At 37.1% G+C, this 14,358-nt stretch overlaps 1 protein-coding gene across 1 annotated transcript in view; it reads left to right on the top strand.

Moving 5' to 3' along the window:
- Nucleotides 1-13,799: 13,799 nt before the first annotated feature.
- The window catches only part of LOC135225347 (uncharacterized), a 65,580-nt gene continuing 65,021 nt past the window's right edge, over nucleotides 13,800-14,358 (top strand). Inside the window, exon 1 of the mRNA XM_064264680.1 lies at nucleotides 13,800-13,951. Within this exon, the coding sequence (XP_064120750.1) occupies nucleotide 13,951 (1 nt within the window). The 5' untranslated portion in view covers nucleotides 13,800-13,950. The remainder of the gene's footprint in view (nucleotides 13,952-14,358) is intronic.

Raw genomic sequence — 14,358 nt, 5'->3', positions numbered from 1 at the left:
CAAAGCTTCAAATGGGGACATTTTAATTGAATCACTAACCATAGTATTAATACTATGTCTAACAACATTAATATATCTGTCCCAATTCTTATCATTACCACCTACAGTTTTCCTGAGAGCCTCGAGCACTTTCCTGTTTGCTCGTTCGCACAACCCATTAGCCTCGGGTCTGTATGGAATAATTGTTACTTTCTGTATCCCCATTACTTCAGCTAAACATTCCAAGGTTTTGTTCACAAATTCCCTCCCATTGTCGGTTAATAGAACTTCGGGTGAGCCATATCTGCAAATGACACCATTGAAAAACGCTATGGCTACTTCTTCAGCCGTTTTATGCTTAAGTGGGAAAATTTCTACTATCCTTGTAAGTTCATCTATTATCGCTAACAAGTACTTGTTCGCATATTTAGACTCACAAAAATTCCCTAAGATATTCACATGTATTCTCTGAAAAGATCTACTCGGTATAGGATACAGTCCTAATTTGCATGAAGTTGTCCTTGCAGGCTTACATGCGTTGCACACCGTTACAATTCCTTAAAAAATTTTCCACATCTTTTCCCATGTTTTTCCAAATGTATTTAGCACAAACCTCATCATATGTTTTTTCTATTCCCAAGTGTGGACTACCGAACCTGCAATGAACTATATCCAAAACCACTGGAATTAGGACCTTCGGAATTACGATCTGTGTCGTATCTCCTTTACTTTCACTGGTTCTCAACTTATATTTAATTTTCCTAACCAATAGATTACCTTCTAACTCCAAACCCGAAAAAGGCAGCTTATAACGTTTCCTGACTAATTCCCCTCTTAGAAACGCTTTTGCATCTGCTAAAAAACCTTCTGTGTCATGAAAACTCCTGCTGAGAGAATCAGCAACACGTTAAATTTGCCCTCTATATATTTGAGCTTTGCATTAAAATCTCTGATAGTTAAAAACCACCGAGCTCTTTTGGGCGACAAATCGGGTTTATTAAAAAGATCTAGTAATGGTTTGTGGTCTGTAAGAACTTCTACTTTATTCCCCATCAGTAACATTTTAAAATGAACTAAGCTCGACACTATTGCAAAGGCTTCTTTATCTATGGTGGCCATGGACTTCTCGTTGCTGCCCTTTGTCCTGAACTTCCTGCATTAAAAAGCTATAGGATGAAATTTCCCATCGAACTTTTGCATAAGGCAAGCACCTATACCCTCCTGGCTTGCATCAGTCACTAATGTAAAAGGTTCCCTAAAATCTGGAAACTTCAAAACAGGGGGATTCATTAGTGCGTCTTTCTTAGGCACCGCTAACAAGGGAAAGTTGTAAGGAGACACGCTGGGTCTAATAATTCCTTCTTCTTCCTATCTATTAACCTCTTTCTCTACTTGTTCTCTGATTTTGAAAGGTATGCGATATGCAGGAATATAAATAGGTTTTGTGCCACTGTCCAAATTTACCTTATGCTCTAACACATTAGTCAACCCCAATTTATCAGCTTGTAAGGCTACCATGTCCCCAAATTCTCCCAAGAGCCCGCTTATCGCTTCAATGTGTTTGCTATAATCCGCATTAGCTAAATGTTCTCTAAATGTTCGTTTCCTTGACTGCATTTCTGCCTCCGAAAACTCAGGTTTCCCCTCTACGATAGCCACTGAACCCCAATCACAACTTCAATCTTGGAAATCCAATATATATGTGTTTTTCTGGTATCTCCTAACTGTATCATTACAGTTTAGCAACTCTAACCATGTAAACCCATCCTTGGATACACTGTTCACCGATGCCGTGCTAACAACCCCTCTAAGCTTTTCACTATTTTCAATAACACACACATCTGTGGGTTTTCTCATTTCCTTCAATTTAACTTTTACCATAGTCTTTGAACCTGATAGTAACATAATATCTTCGGATAAAACACCTCTATATTTGTGGTTAGTACCTCCCCTTGCCACTGCCCCATACACATTACCACCCTCAGTATCACCCCAGCATTGTTAGTATCAGAAATAACATCAATGTTAGTATCAACATCACCATCCAAAGTATCATCATCACCATTGTTATCACTGTGAACTCTGATAGAACCCCCGTAATCATTTCCCATATCAGCAACGTGGGTTTTAATATTACTTTTCTCCATAACACTCGTATCACCGCCATTAATACCACCGAGCACATCTCCTCTTTCAATAACCTCCATGTCCTCCATTCTATTCACGTCCTCATAAGGCAGAAAAATATCTAGTGTCCCGACTGTTATCCCATTAGCACCCGCATGGATCGAAATGTTGTGTCATCTACAAGCAGGATGACCCAGCAAAAGTTTATTGCCCAACGCAATTCCTTTCATTACCAAAAATGGTTCTGTTAACAGTCTGTCACCAAGAGTAATCTGTATTTGAACACAACCCAGGGTATTTAATCAATGGGCTTGCACATCACACACCGTCTCTGTTGAAGGTTGCAAAGGGTAGTTGGAGAACATGGATTGATAAAAATTATAGTCCATTAGATTTATTGATGCTCCCGAGTCTATGAATATCGGGATATCCACATCCCCTACTGTTCCATAGACTATAGGCTTGGGCTCTGGGTCGTCCCCCACGAGACCACAATGGCATTTACCAATCACCTGTACCCTTTTTGTTGATCGGGCTTCCAAAAATTTTGCCAATCCCTTTGCCCTCTGGTTTGACCTGCCTGGGAAGTTCTCACAACAAAATTACCAGAACCTTGAGGTGTAGGTCTCACATCTCTCCGTATCTGAGACGGACAAGACTGCCAATAATGATCAGTACTTTTACACATTCCACATTATTTAACCCTACACAATTTCTTTGGATGCCCTGGTTTATTGCAGTTGAAACAGCGCAACTGCTATTGCTTCTGATTGATCAATCTTTTGTTATACTCAACTTTTGCGCACAGACGAGGAGGAGAAAATTCTGTCTCTTTGCACTCTATCCCTCGGGCCTGTCCCATTAAAAATTGTGCTATCTACAGTGGGACATTTAGACATATGTTTTCCTATTTGGGTATAAAGTAATTCTTCGTCTGAAGTAGGTTCAATCTTTTCATCAAAGCCATTCACTATCGCATCTGGTACCTCATGCAAGAGCAGGGAAAAATAGATCAGTTTAGGAATATTATCCAGAGAGAGATTACCTCCTGTAGCCCATTTAGATGTTTTCAATTTTCCTACCCAATCCGCCACTGCGTCAAAAAGTTTTGAACTATGTTCTACGAGGCTATTAGTGCCCTTCCGTAGTTTATAAAGACCCCGAAGGTCCCTTACCTATCTCCGCGTTCCTTTGAGCCATACGCTGTTTTCAAAAATGCTTGTAAGTCCGTCCAGGTACGACATTTTGTAAATTGGAAACTCCTGCAATGGTGGGAGAGGTCTCCGCTATTGAAATCTAGCAAAGCTTTTGCCTCTCTAAATGCCTCTACATCGTCTAATATATTATTTCCCGCTAAATAATTATTAACTCCTTCAATAAAAATGTGTATAGGCTGTGATTATACGCCATCTACAATCCCTCTGAATGGACTCACGCCTGCACTCACGTTTGTTACATGATGTAGTAGCGTTGTGGTATTTTTAGTGTCCGCCATTTTTCTCTGTTTCCGAAAGCTATTTTGTTCTATAAGCTTCCCCGATCTCAATAACATCAATGTATTTATATACACCAAACCCAATCAAGAAAAATTAACACAAATTTTCCCCCAATAATGGATAACAAAAGGCAAACGCTCCCCGCGCCCAGTATATCAATAATAATCCCACCGCTGCCACCACTCTTACCCCCCCCCTATTAAACTACACAAATCATAAACCCTTACCTGTCGTCAATGGTGCCCTCTTTCTGCAACTATGTCGTTAGGCTATTAAGATCTCGTAAGTATAAAAATATACTATTTATTACCCAAAGCAGTTGATTATAAAATAGAACAAAATGATTAACAAGTCATAATGACAGAGAACCCAAATCTGCCCATAAAGAAACCAGTAAGTTAACATTCAACCCTCCTGACTAAGAATTCACTCCCAAACCCAAAATTTCAATAAGTTCATCATATTAGTCAGGTTAGAGATTCCCGTCTCTAAATTAGCCATAATAAAGATAATAATGGATAAAAGATACACTTCACACATCACTCTTTTCAAAGTATTCACGTAAAGAGAGTATTTCACACTTCTCTCTCTTTTTCAAACATAACGGTTTTCTAAGTCTTTACAAAAATATGTCCTACCTTTACGATGGGGGGCTTTTCTCTCCCGACTTGGCGTTGTACCACCTGACCTCTTAGCATTCCCACTGCAAAGAACGTGACTTTCGCAAGTGCCTTGGACTATTAGGCCTGTAACATCCGTACAAACGAATGTACATGCCTCACGACAGGGTGAGTGATCTCTCGGTTAAACTGCCTGCGTATTCAAATTCCTTCGCTCAAGTAAGCTGCCCCTACAGCTCCACTTGTCTCCAAGCAAGATGTGATATGTGATTTCACTTAACATTACACACTTGTAAGATGGCTTCTGCATATATATATATATATATATATATATATATATATATATATATATATATATATATATATATATATATATATATATATACTATATATATATATATATATATATATATATATATATATATATATATATATATATATATATATATGCAGAAGCCAGGTACTATGTCGTACCTCTAAGTAAATGGGGATACAATCCACAATGAAGTAAATTCGACCATCAACTGTGGTCTTGTTCACTAAAGTGACACTTTAGTGAACAAGACCACAGTTGATGGTCGAAAGCTTTAATCCTATACAAGAAATATATATTTTAAACTACAAGAGGAATTTACTTCATTGTGGATTGTATCCCCATGTATATATATATATATATATAATATATATATATATATATATATATATATATATAATATATATATATATATATATATATGTATGTATGAGTGTGTGTGTGTGTGTATCCTAGACTACATACATACTACATATGCTGTGTACAACACAGGTTTTTTTTCGAATTAAATATCCCTTTCATTTATAAGTATCTCTAAAATTGCCATAAACTTAAAAAAACCAACAATTTACGAAGTGGAAATGCATCAACCATCATCCGCCCAACTTAGCTTAGTCTAACTTCTGGGTTGGCTTGAACACATCCAGGGATTTGCCAATCTTGACTAAAAGCATAAACATCTGCTGCTTCACATTAAATAGACCCACTTGTGTTTTGTAACTATTATACATTGAAAATGTACTATATTGTTGGCAAAGCCTCTTTCAACGAACTGGATGAAAATAAATGTCACTTCTTGGTTTCATTTTAACAGTTGGTTTAGTATATTTTTTTGCGAGCGATATATAGCCCTAGGGACGTTTCTAGTAGCGTCATGAATCTCTAGACTAACCGCCAAAACCTGACATTTATTAACACCTTCCAGTCTTGCTACTAGCTCTAAATTCTTATTTTTGATCTTGTTTACCAAGTCTGGAACGTCATCATTCACATCAATATAATTTCCTCCGATGTACAGGATAACGATGTCTGGGGCAAATGCCACAAATCTAGCCGCCAGTAGTAGAGGCTCCAGTAAATTATCACCCACTGCCCCTGATCTTCCAAAAGTGCGATAATATAGGGGATGCTTTAGCCTCACATCTCTCTTACTATATCATCCTGTCATAAAATGATTTAGATATTTTACACGGGAGTGTCGAACCACAGCAATGTCACGATAGACTGTAGCCATTTTCTCAACTTGATCCAAAAATCTATCTTCTCAAATTAATAAGGAAAGTTAAAATTCCCACCAAGATACTAGCAAAGCTTTAGGCTTCCTAGGCTAGGCTATGATTGACCAAACTGGTACTACTAATTATCCATTTCAGGCTAGGTTAACACATGACTAATTATAATATGACCACCACCATCAGCCGGTCACATCTTGTCTTTATTACCCAATATCATAACAATCCTTAAAATTTCACAAACACTAACAACACAGATCACTGCTAGAACAACCAATCTCTGCTATCCTGGTCACAGAACCATTTTATACTGACTCGTTTCAAAATAAGAAGAGGGTCTCAAATCATATGATTTCGTATAGACTGCAAGGAATTGAAACACCAACTTAATCGTAGCCTAAGCTCTTTATGTACTATGACGCCCAGGTTTCTTCACTCAATCTAAATAACCCTTAAGACATTGTTTTGCATTGTGTACATAAGGAATCTATAAATGATATGAACTTATTCTTACCCTGAATTGTCTGAGATCAGCTTTAGCACAATCTCTATTTTGTAACCCTCGTCTAAAGGATACCGCAAGAAATTCTCCTTAAGCCTCGAAAAGTTACTGCCATTCATATTCCTCATATATTTCAAAAACATGAAAATTTCATCTGGTTTCCACTTCTCATACAAGTTTGCATTGTGGAAGGTAATGTCCAGCAACATGGTAACTTGGCGTTGACACGGGGATGGTTGTGGCGGTTAGTGGGTCACGTAACGTTTAAGTAGCTAGTAAAGTAACCAGGACATCAACTTCACTTGCCACTATCCAGGCAAGTGGCAAGCTCACTAACTTTTCGAGGTTTAAGGAGAATTTCTTGCGGTATCCTTTAGACGAGGGTTACAAAATAGAGATTGTGCTAAAGCTGATCTCAGACAATTCAGGGTAAGAATAAGTTCATATCATTTATAGATTCCTTATGTACACAATGCAAAACAATGTCTTAAGGGTTATTTAGAATGAGTGAAGAAACCTGGGCGTCATAGTACATAAAGAGCTTAGGCTACAATTAAGTTGGTGTTTCATAAACTGATCTATTTTTCCCTGCTCTTGCACGAGGTACCGGATGCGATAGTGAATAGCTTTGATGAAAAGATTGAACCTACTTCAGACGAAGAATTACTTTATACCCAAATAGAAAAACATATGTTTAAATGTCCCACTGTAGATAGCACAATTTTTAATGGGACAGGCCCGAGGGATAGAGTGCAATGAGACAGAATTTTCTCCTCCTCGTCTGTGCGCAAAAGTTGAGTATAACAAAAGATTGATCAATCAGAAGCAACAGCAGTTGCGCTGTTTCAACTGCAATAAACCAGGGCATCCAAAGAAATTGTGTAGGGTTAAATAATGTGGAATGTGTAAAAGTACTGATCATTATTGGCAGTCTTGTCCATCTCAGATACGGAGAGATGTGAGACCTACACCTCAAGGTTCTGGTAATTTTGTTGTGAGAACTTCCCAGGCAGGTCAAACCAGAGGGCAAAGGGATCGGCAAAATTTTTGGAAGCCCGATCAACAAAAAGGGTACAGGTGATTGGTAAATGCCATTGTGGTCTCGTGGGGGACGCCCCAGAGCCCAAGCCTATAGTCTATGGAACAGTAGGGGATGTGGATATCCCGATATTCATAGACTCGGGAGCATCAATAAATCTAATGGACTATAATTTTTTATCAATCCATGTTTCTCCAACTACCCTTTGCAACCCTCAACAGAGACGGTGTGTGATGTGCAAGCCCATAGATTAAATACCCTGGGTTGTGTTCAAATACAGTTTACTCTTGGTGACAGACCGTTAACAGTTCATGTATATAGCGGACGGCATTTTCTCGTTTCTCGCCATACTTTTCACATACTCGCTCCATAACAAATTCTTGATCATCACAACCTGTTTTGTGACTCAAACTGCGCCCTCCTTCGCCTTCATTCCCTTTGTCATCCGTCTTAATTCCTGTTACGTTAAAAGATTCTGGAACATCAAGACCTTAGAACAATAGACGATTAATGATATATATATATATATATATATATATATATATATATATATATATGAATAATAATGGACAATTAATCTAATTATATTAAAAAATTAATAAATAACTTTTAATAAGTAATGTAGCAATACATATATTTAATCTCAACATACTCCATTCTGATGAGTAGGCTGTAATTTTTAATTTCTAGTATTGAGGACGGACTAAAACTCCTTCAAATGAAGACCCCCTATGAGCACAAATACGATATAAAAATATAATGATACAATGCGAAGATTCCAGGGTGAGGCACAACGAGAGAATTTAAAGTGGAGACACAGGTGAAGATGCTATGCGAAGATATGCAGTAAAAATTTCCAGTGAAAAGGAGCAGTGAAGGTTCAAAGTAAAACTTCGGTGCCAAGATCCCAAGTAAACGTATAGTGTGAAGATTCAAATGCTGTGTAACAACTCCCAAATAAGTTATTACCTACACTGAATGCCCATCTTGAATTCAAGATGGCGGTGACTGAGCTCATAAATCCCAGGAGTATTACTCGGAAATCCAGGAACTAAACATTAATGTATAAACAGAAGAGCACTCAAAGGGCGAGCAGCGCTAACATTCGCAGGTATTATTGTTACTTGCAAGACAATCCATAGCACTGTATTTTTAGTGGAAATTTACTGTAATTACTGCCATTCGCAAACAGTAGATCGTTATCATCCTTGGCCGATGTCTGCCATCTAATGTACAAAGAAAACAACATGGGAAAAATATAGAATGTATTATCTTCTCGATACAGTTCTTTAGAAGTCATTTCATTTATTGGATCGATCTCTTGCTCCTCCATATGTCTCCACTGCCAACCATTCTTGGAGAGAGAGAGAGAGAGAGAGAGAGAGAGAGAGAGAGAGAGAGAGAGAGAGGAGTGCAAGTATGTCTAAAGTATTATTTCTATCAAATGTAAAGGCATGTATGTTTTTACTATGAGAAGTTAAAAGAAATTACTCATTATAAGAAAATAATTCATCATGCCGGTGACACTTTCCCCCTGTCAGGGAAAATGATTTGAAAAATAACTACAGAGAATGATCACTTAAAACTCCACTACTTTCAGTAATTATTATGCAGGTTTTATAACTAAGCGCAGTTTTCACGATAACGGGTGTCATTTAACGTTATTGCAACTCTTACTACCTAAATTTTTCAAAACTTGGATAGTTTCTTTTGATTGAGAAAAGAAGCATGCATGAAGGCATGAGCATCATATGTTCAGGAGAGTCGACATGCTTATTCCAGGAGTCATCATAACCTGAAATATTTGGGTTCTTAGTCTAGTTTATATTCTTATGATAATAAACTCCGGCATATTAAGCGCTGGTTCTCATTATAGGAATTAGCCCAGGAGTTTTCATGTTAATGGTTTTTACAAATTATCAAAGGCTCCTTAGCAGTTATATTTGCTTTAAACTGTGCCAAGGACAGTATCAGTGAAAGCACCTATATGTCAGTTACTGAACTGCTTATGATGAAAGTTACTGAGTTTTCTCTGAAAAGTATAGACAGGGATGATCAACACTGCCATTAGCACCACGAAACAAAAGAGCGCAGCCCCCGTATCACAGTTGCCGGTAGATCATTTCAACGGAAAGATAAGCACAAGAGGCGATTGACAAATAATGATTAATTTTTTAGACTAATTGCCAGCAGTCTTGGAACCATAATGAAGATACATTTCTTAAAGAGATTACGTGAAGTAAAAGTAGTATGTGAAAACTTTGATACGAATCACCTCGACTAGGATTTGCAAGCTAGCTTCGGCATTCTTTATTTTCAGAGAAAAATTTTGTTGATTTACATGATTGGAACTTATACAAATTCTGACTTAGCAGGATTAATGACTAAACCTGATAAAGTGGCCTTGATAGACTCCTCAAACCTCTCCAAGTGCCTTCCCCAGAAGTTATTAAAGATTTGACTAAGTAGACAGTACTACATCCATCAATATTTTTGTTGATATGAAACACTAAGCTAGTCGAGGCAGCATTTTCCATGTCAAGGGAAATTACTTCACACTCATACAGACTGTCAGCAGTAATTCTATGGATATTACTTTGGTCCCTTCTGATAGGCAGATGTGCAAACAGCTCTGATGAAACTCAAATTTACTTAATAACCTTGCGCTCCCCATTTTATTTGTGCAGTCATGAACCTTGGCTGAGGAAAAGTATTTGTCCGTTACTGATTTCCCTGTTTATGGTCAAAGTATTGATCATGATATTTAGTTACTAATTTATGGGAGAACCGGAAGGACTATAACTAGGGGTGGTTAGATCACGTTCCAACGTAAATGCTACTTCCTTCTGACTTTACCCTTTTCATGGATAAGTCTACAAGGATGGTGTTGATGGCAAATTCTCAAATTTGAAAATTTTACAGTATAATAGCGCCCATGATCTACCCATGCACCATGCTAATAGTTAATATAAATGCCAATAACTTCTCCTTTTTTCATAGAAAACTTGTTTCATTTTTTGTAGAGATTCAAACAAGCTTTTCTTTGCAGATATGCATGCATCAGTTAGATGTATACTGTACCCTGCTACACGCTGATGGAAATCAACAATCTTATTATCCTCTTCCCAATGATTTATTATTTTTCGTAATGAACACGTTACAGTATGCCCAATGATGATCTCAGCAAATGAAAAACAAGTGAGTCATAAGGTGTAGACCACATTACAAATAGTAAATTAGGCAAACATATGTCCCAAAAATTGTCTTTACTGTTGCAATATTTTTTAGCCATAATCTTTCATGAGCATTCCCTGAAATCTGAACTCTAAACTCCTCAAGAACTAAATCAGATCAACACTTTTCTACAGTCCTCAGTATCAGTTATAATGGAATTGTACCTCCATATTAAGATACTTTTTCATATCTTACAATTTTTTGTACCTCCTCAACCCTAATCAAATATTCCTGACTACACGTAAAGCTTTTACCTATTGATTCCTGATATTTTTACTCATTCAAAGAAATCCCACAATCTTGCGTAGTTGCATCATATACCTTTCGGAGCTCTAACCCACCAATATCACTGTTATCCTTATGCTGACACCTAGCAACTGTACTTGAAGGTAGAACCTTGTTATCCATATCTAGCAAATCCTCTTCTGAAATATTTTTAACAATGTCTCTAGAGGATACACAATTATAGAGCTGAGAAATTCCCGGCAAAGGATACCTTGGTCTCTACCATTCAAAAGTTACTAATCATTGTACCCTTACAATTAAAGATTCGGGCGCCTGTGCATTGTTTGGCCCCCTTACTGCTTACTTCTTAGCTGTGGCTCTGAACTCGGCATACGAAAGGCCGGAAGAAGGGAGAGAGAGAGAAGCTGTACTGTCAAATATTCTTGGTCTGATTTTCCTGTGACCTAACTTCATTATTGTAAAGCAGCACCCAATATGGCAAATCATCTGGACATTTTAGACCTCCAATTATCTCAGTATTTAAAAGAAGGCCCCTTATTATGAATTGTCTATTACCCCTGCCTCTTTTCTGTATTAAAATGTCTTTATTTATTTTTGTCATTCATGAATTGTGCGTGTTATACCTTAATTAAATTTTGCTGTTCTTGTCCCAACCTTTGTTTGGGATTCAGCTCCCCTTGTATCAGCAAAGACATTATTATATGAACATTAGAATAGTAAAGTTACAGTCGAGAGTGAGATGAGTTAAAATTCCATAACTGTTTGTGTTCTTTCGATACTGCCAAATCCTTTGTCCCTTTCGACATACATCCTACGCTGACGCTTTTTTTTTTTTTTTTTAAAGTAGGGCACAACTAAGTCTTTAAATGTTTGGATGAATCTGAATTTATAGGAGTTATTTTTGTTATTCCATGGTAGCAATATTTGCGTCATAATACCATCAAACTATTGCATTTTTCAAATGATATCTACAAGTAAAACGAAATAAGAAGCCACGCACTATGTGTTGCACTTGCGAGTACGTGCCACTCGCACTAGTGTGCTTTTGCTTCGCTAGGTGTTCTCTCTACCACCTTTTCATGGAGAGATAGTGAAAGAAAAGAAAGCATGTAACTATGTTTACAGATACTAGAATTTTCTAGTAAGTATTATTGCTATTTTCAAATTCAGAACAGTTATTTACAAAAACAAATAAGACAGTTTAAACGCTGCGGAATTTTGTTTTGTTCAAAGAATTATTGTCATGGCTATTGAAACTGAACTTGTCATCAGGGGATAAAAGCTGGACGTGAGTCGGGATAATTTAAGTAGAGTAAAGAAGGCTTTACTGTTTGAGCTCGAGTTTCAGACTACAGTTAAAATAGCTATCACGGAAACCTACTGATAAAGCTTTTGGATGATGTGGTTAGGCATCATTGTGCGACAAAGAAATGTATAGAGGAATATAGCTTTCACGCCCATTGCATAAACAATATAATGAAGCATTTTCTATTCCTTTTGTATTTTCTCTGGGCTTTGGGTGGATAAAGGCATTAGCTAGGCATAGGCAAGATACCAACCTTAAGTTTCCTGCCCTTTGGAAATATTATTCTTGAATTCATTCTGCAGCATAAGCTTTTGTCAGTTCATTAGACATTGGCAAAGATCTTTCCTGCTTTTGTACATGACTTGATTCTTGTGAGTTTCAGAAATGTATTATTCATTTATCATTTACATTTACTTCTAAAGTTTCCGTTCAAGGGCCATTGGTCCAAATTATGATCACAGAACCTGTTTTCTCTTTTAATATGACGTTAGCTTCATGAACTGGTAGTTACATCATTCATCATATCTATGATATAATTTTTTTTTATTGTTTTTCGTTATCAATTTGGTCCGTAATCTTTCATAATTATCTTCTTCGCCCTCTGCTTCAAGTAAAGGAAGAGTATTGACTTAAAATAAACCTGCTACTAAGCCAGAGCCTTGAAATTATCTGATTAGATTGATAAGTACTGGCTATTACAGTACATAGTTATGCGGATCTGAATTGTCCTCGTTACAAAACTGGCTAACATAGTTAATTACACCAATTATACGTGTAGAGAAAAGTTACATTTTTAGGTTAGCTTCTGTTGAATTTCTAGCTTTGTTGAGTTGAAAAATTTTTCACCAAAATGAAATTGTCCTATTCGGATTCTACTTCTCTCTCCAATCAAAGTTGTCAATAAAAACTTTTACAAATTATTTCTCTGCTTCACTGATATAAAGTTATTGGTGTTGTCTGAGGAGGAATTCTATTTTGTTACATCAATGTACAAATGTAACAGAATCTTGCTTCTGCTGCAGATGACCGTATGATCAAAGTATTGGCCAGATGACGTCGAAAAGGTTATTTTCACTGGAAGAGTCTTGATAGCCTGAAGGGGCGATTATAAAGAGAGGTGATCGTTGGTGTGTGTGTGTGTGCGTGCGTGTGCAGAGGGTTGGCCGCTGTTGATGGGCGATTTGTGTAGGCATATAAAGTAACAGATATTGTTGCAGGATTTATTCTTTAGGGATTCAGCGAGGTGAAATTGCTAGCCTCAGTTCACAATAATGGATGTTCATCGAGCTTTTGGGCCAACGAGCCAGTCTTTTATTGGGGGTGACCTCTCCAAATAATGACCACACTCCAGAGGAATATATATGCATAAAACATAATATAAAGACATGAGCCTTATATGATATATGGGTGGATTAATAGACAGTTTCAATAATGATTACGTCAACCCAACTAACACTCATTGAAAGGAAGCATTGGATATACATACATATATATATATCTCTCTCTCTCTCTCTCTCTCTCTCTCTCTCTCTCTCTCTCGCTCTCTCTATCTCTCTTCTCCTCTCTCTCTCTCTCTATTATATATATATATATATATATATATATATATATATATATATATATATATATATATAGATATATATATGCAGCTGCACGGCCAAAACGTGTAGTGTTATACTTACTGGCATGATAACGCTTCAGATGGGTACATGGTGGGTTACCTTCTGAAATTGTTTGTTGCGCAATTGCGTCAGTTTCGTCCGGCGCATTGGCGAAGGTGCATGTGGGTGTCGTCCTTTCTATTGAGCGAAAGAACAGTCGTCTCCGAATACTAGTACGTCTATAGACAGGTGTCAAGTAAGAATGTTTGCTTTCTCATACGCTTTTATACTGCTTTATATTATCTTTGTTTTTGTTTCTAATACTATAATATTGGTTAGAAAGTCTATTTCAATGGTGACTCGAAGGCCCCGTAAAATGATTGTTGCTCTTTAGTGAAACTATCGCTTTCAAAATTGTGATTTGATCAGTTGCCCCTTCTCTCTGCCTTTTTTTCTTCTTTTATCTCTTCAAATATTAATCGACAGAAGGAGTCTCAGTGATAGGTTATATAAAATTTTACAATCTCGCGCGTTATGCTGATGATCGCTTGATCAGCGAAATTAAGGAACGCTCGGTTGTGGATGGGTAACTATCAATAATTGGGTGGGTGACCTTTCAAATGTGTGAAGCGCTAAAGCCCAATAAACAATATCAGTGATTTA

The sequence above is a fragment of the Macrobrachium nipponense genome, chromosome 13 (genome assembly GCF_015104395.2).
Source record: "Macrobrachium nipponense isolate FS-2020 chromosome 13, ASM1510439v2, whole genome shotgun sequence".
Taxonomy (NCBI): Eukaryota; Metazoa; Arthropoda; class Malacostraca; order Decapoda; family Palaemonidae; genus Macrobrachium; species Macrobrachium nipponense.
Note: the sequence above shows the minus strand (reverse complement) of the source record. Positions and strands in the feature narration are given on the sequence as shown.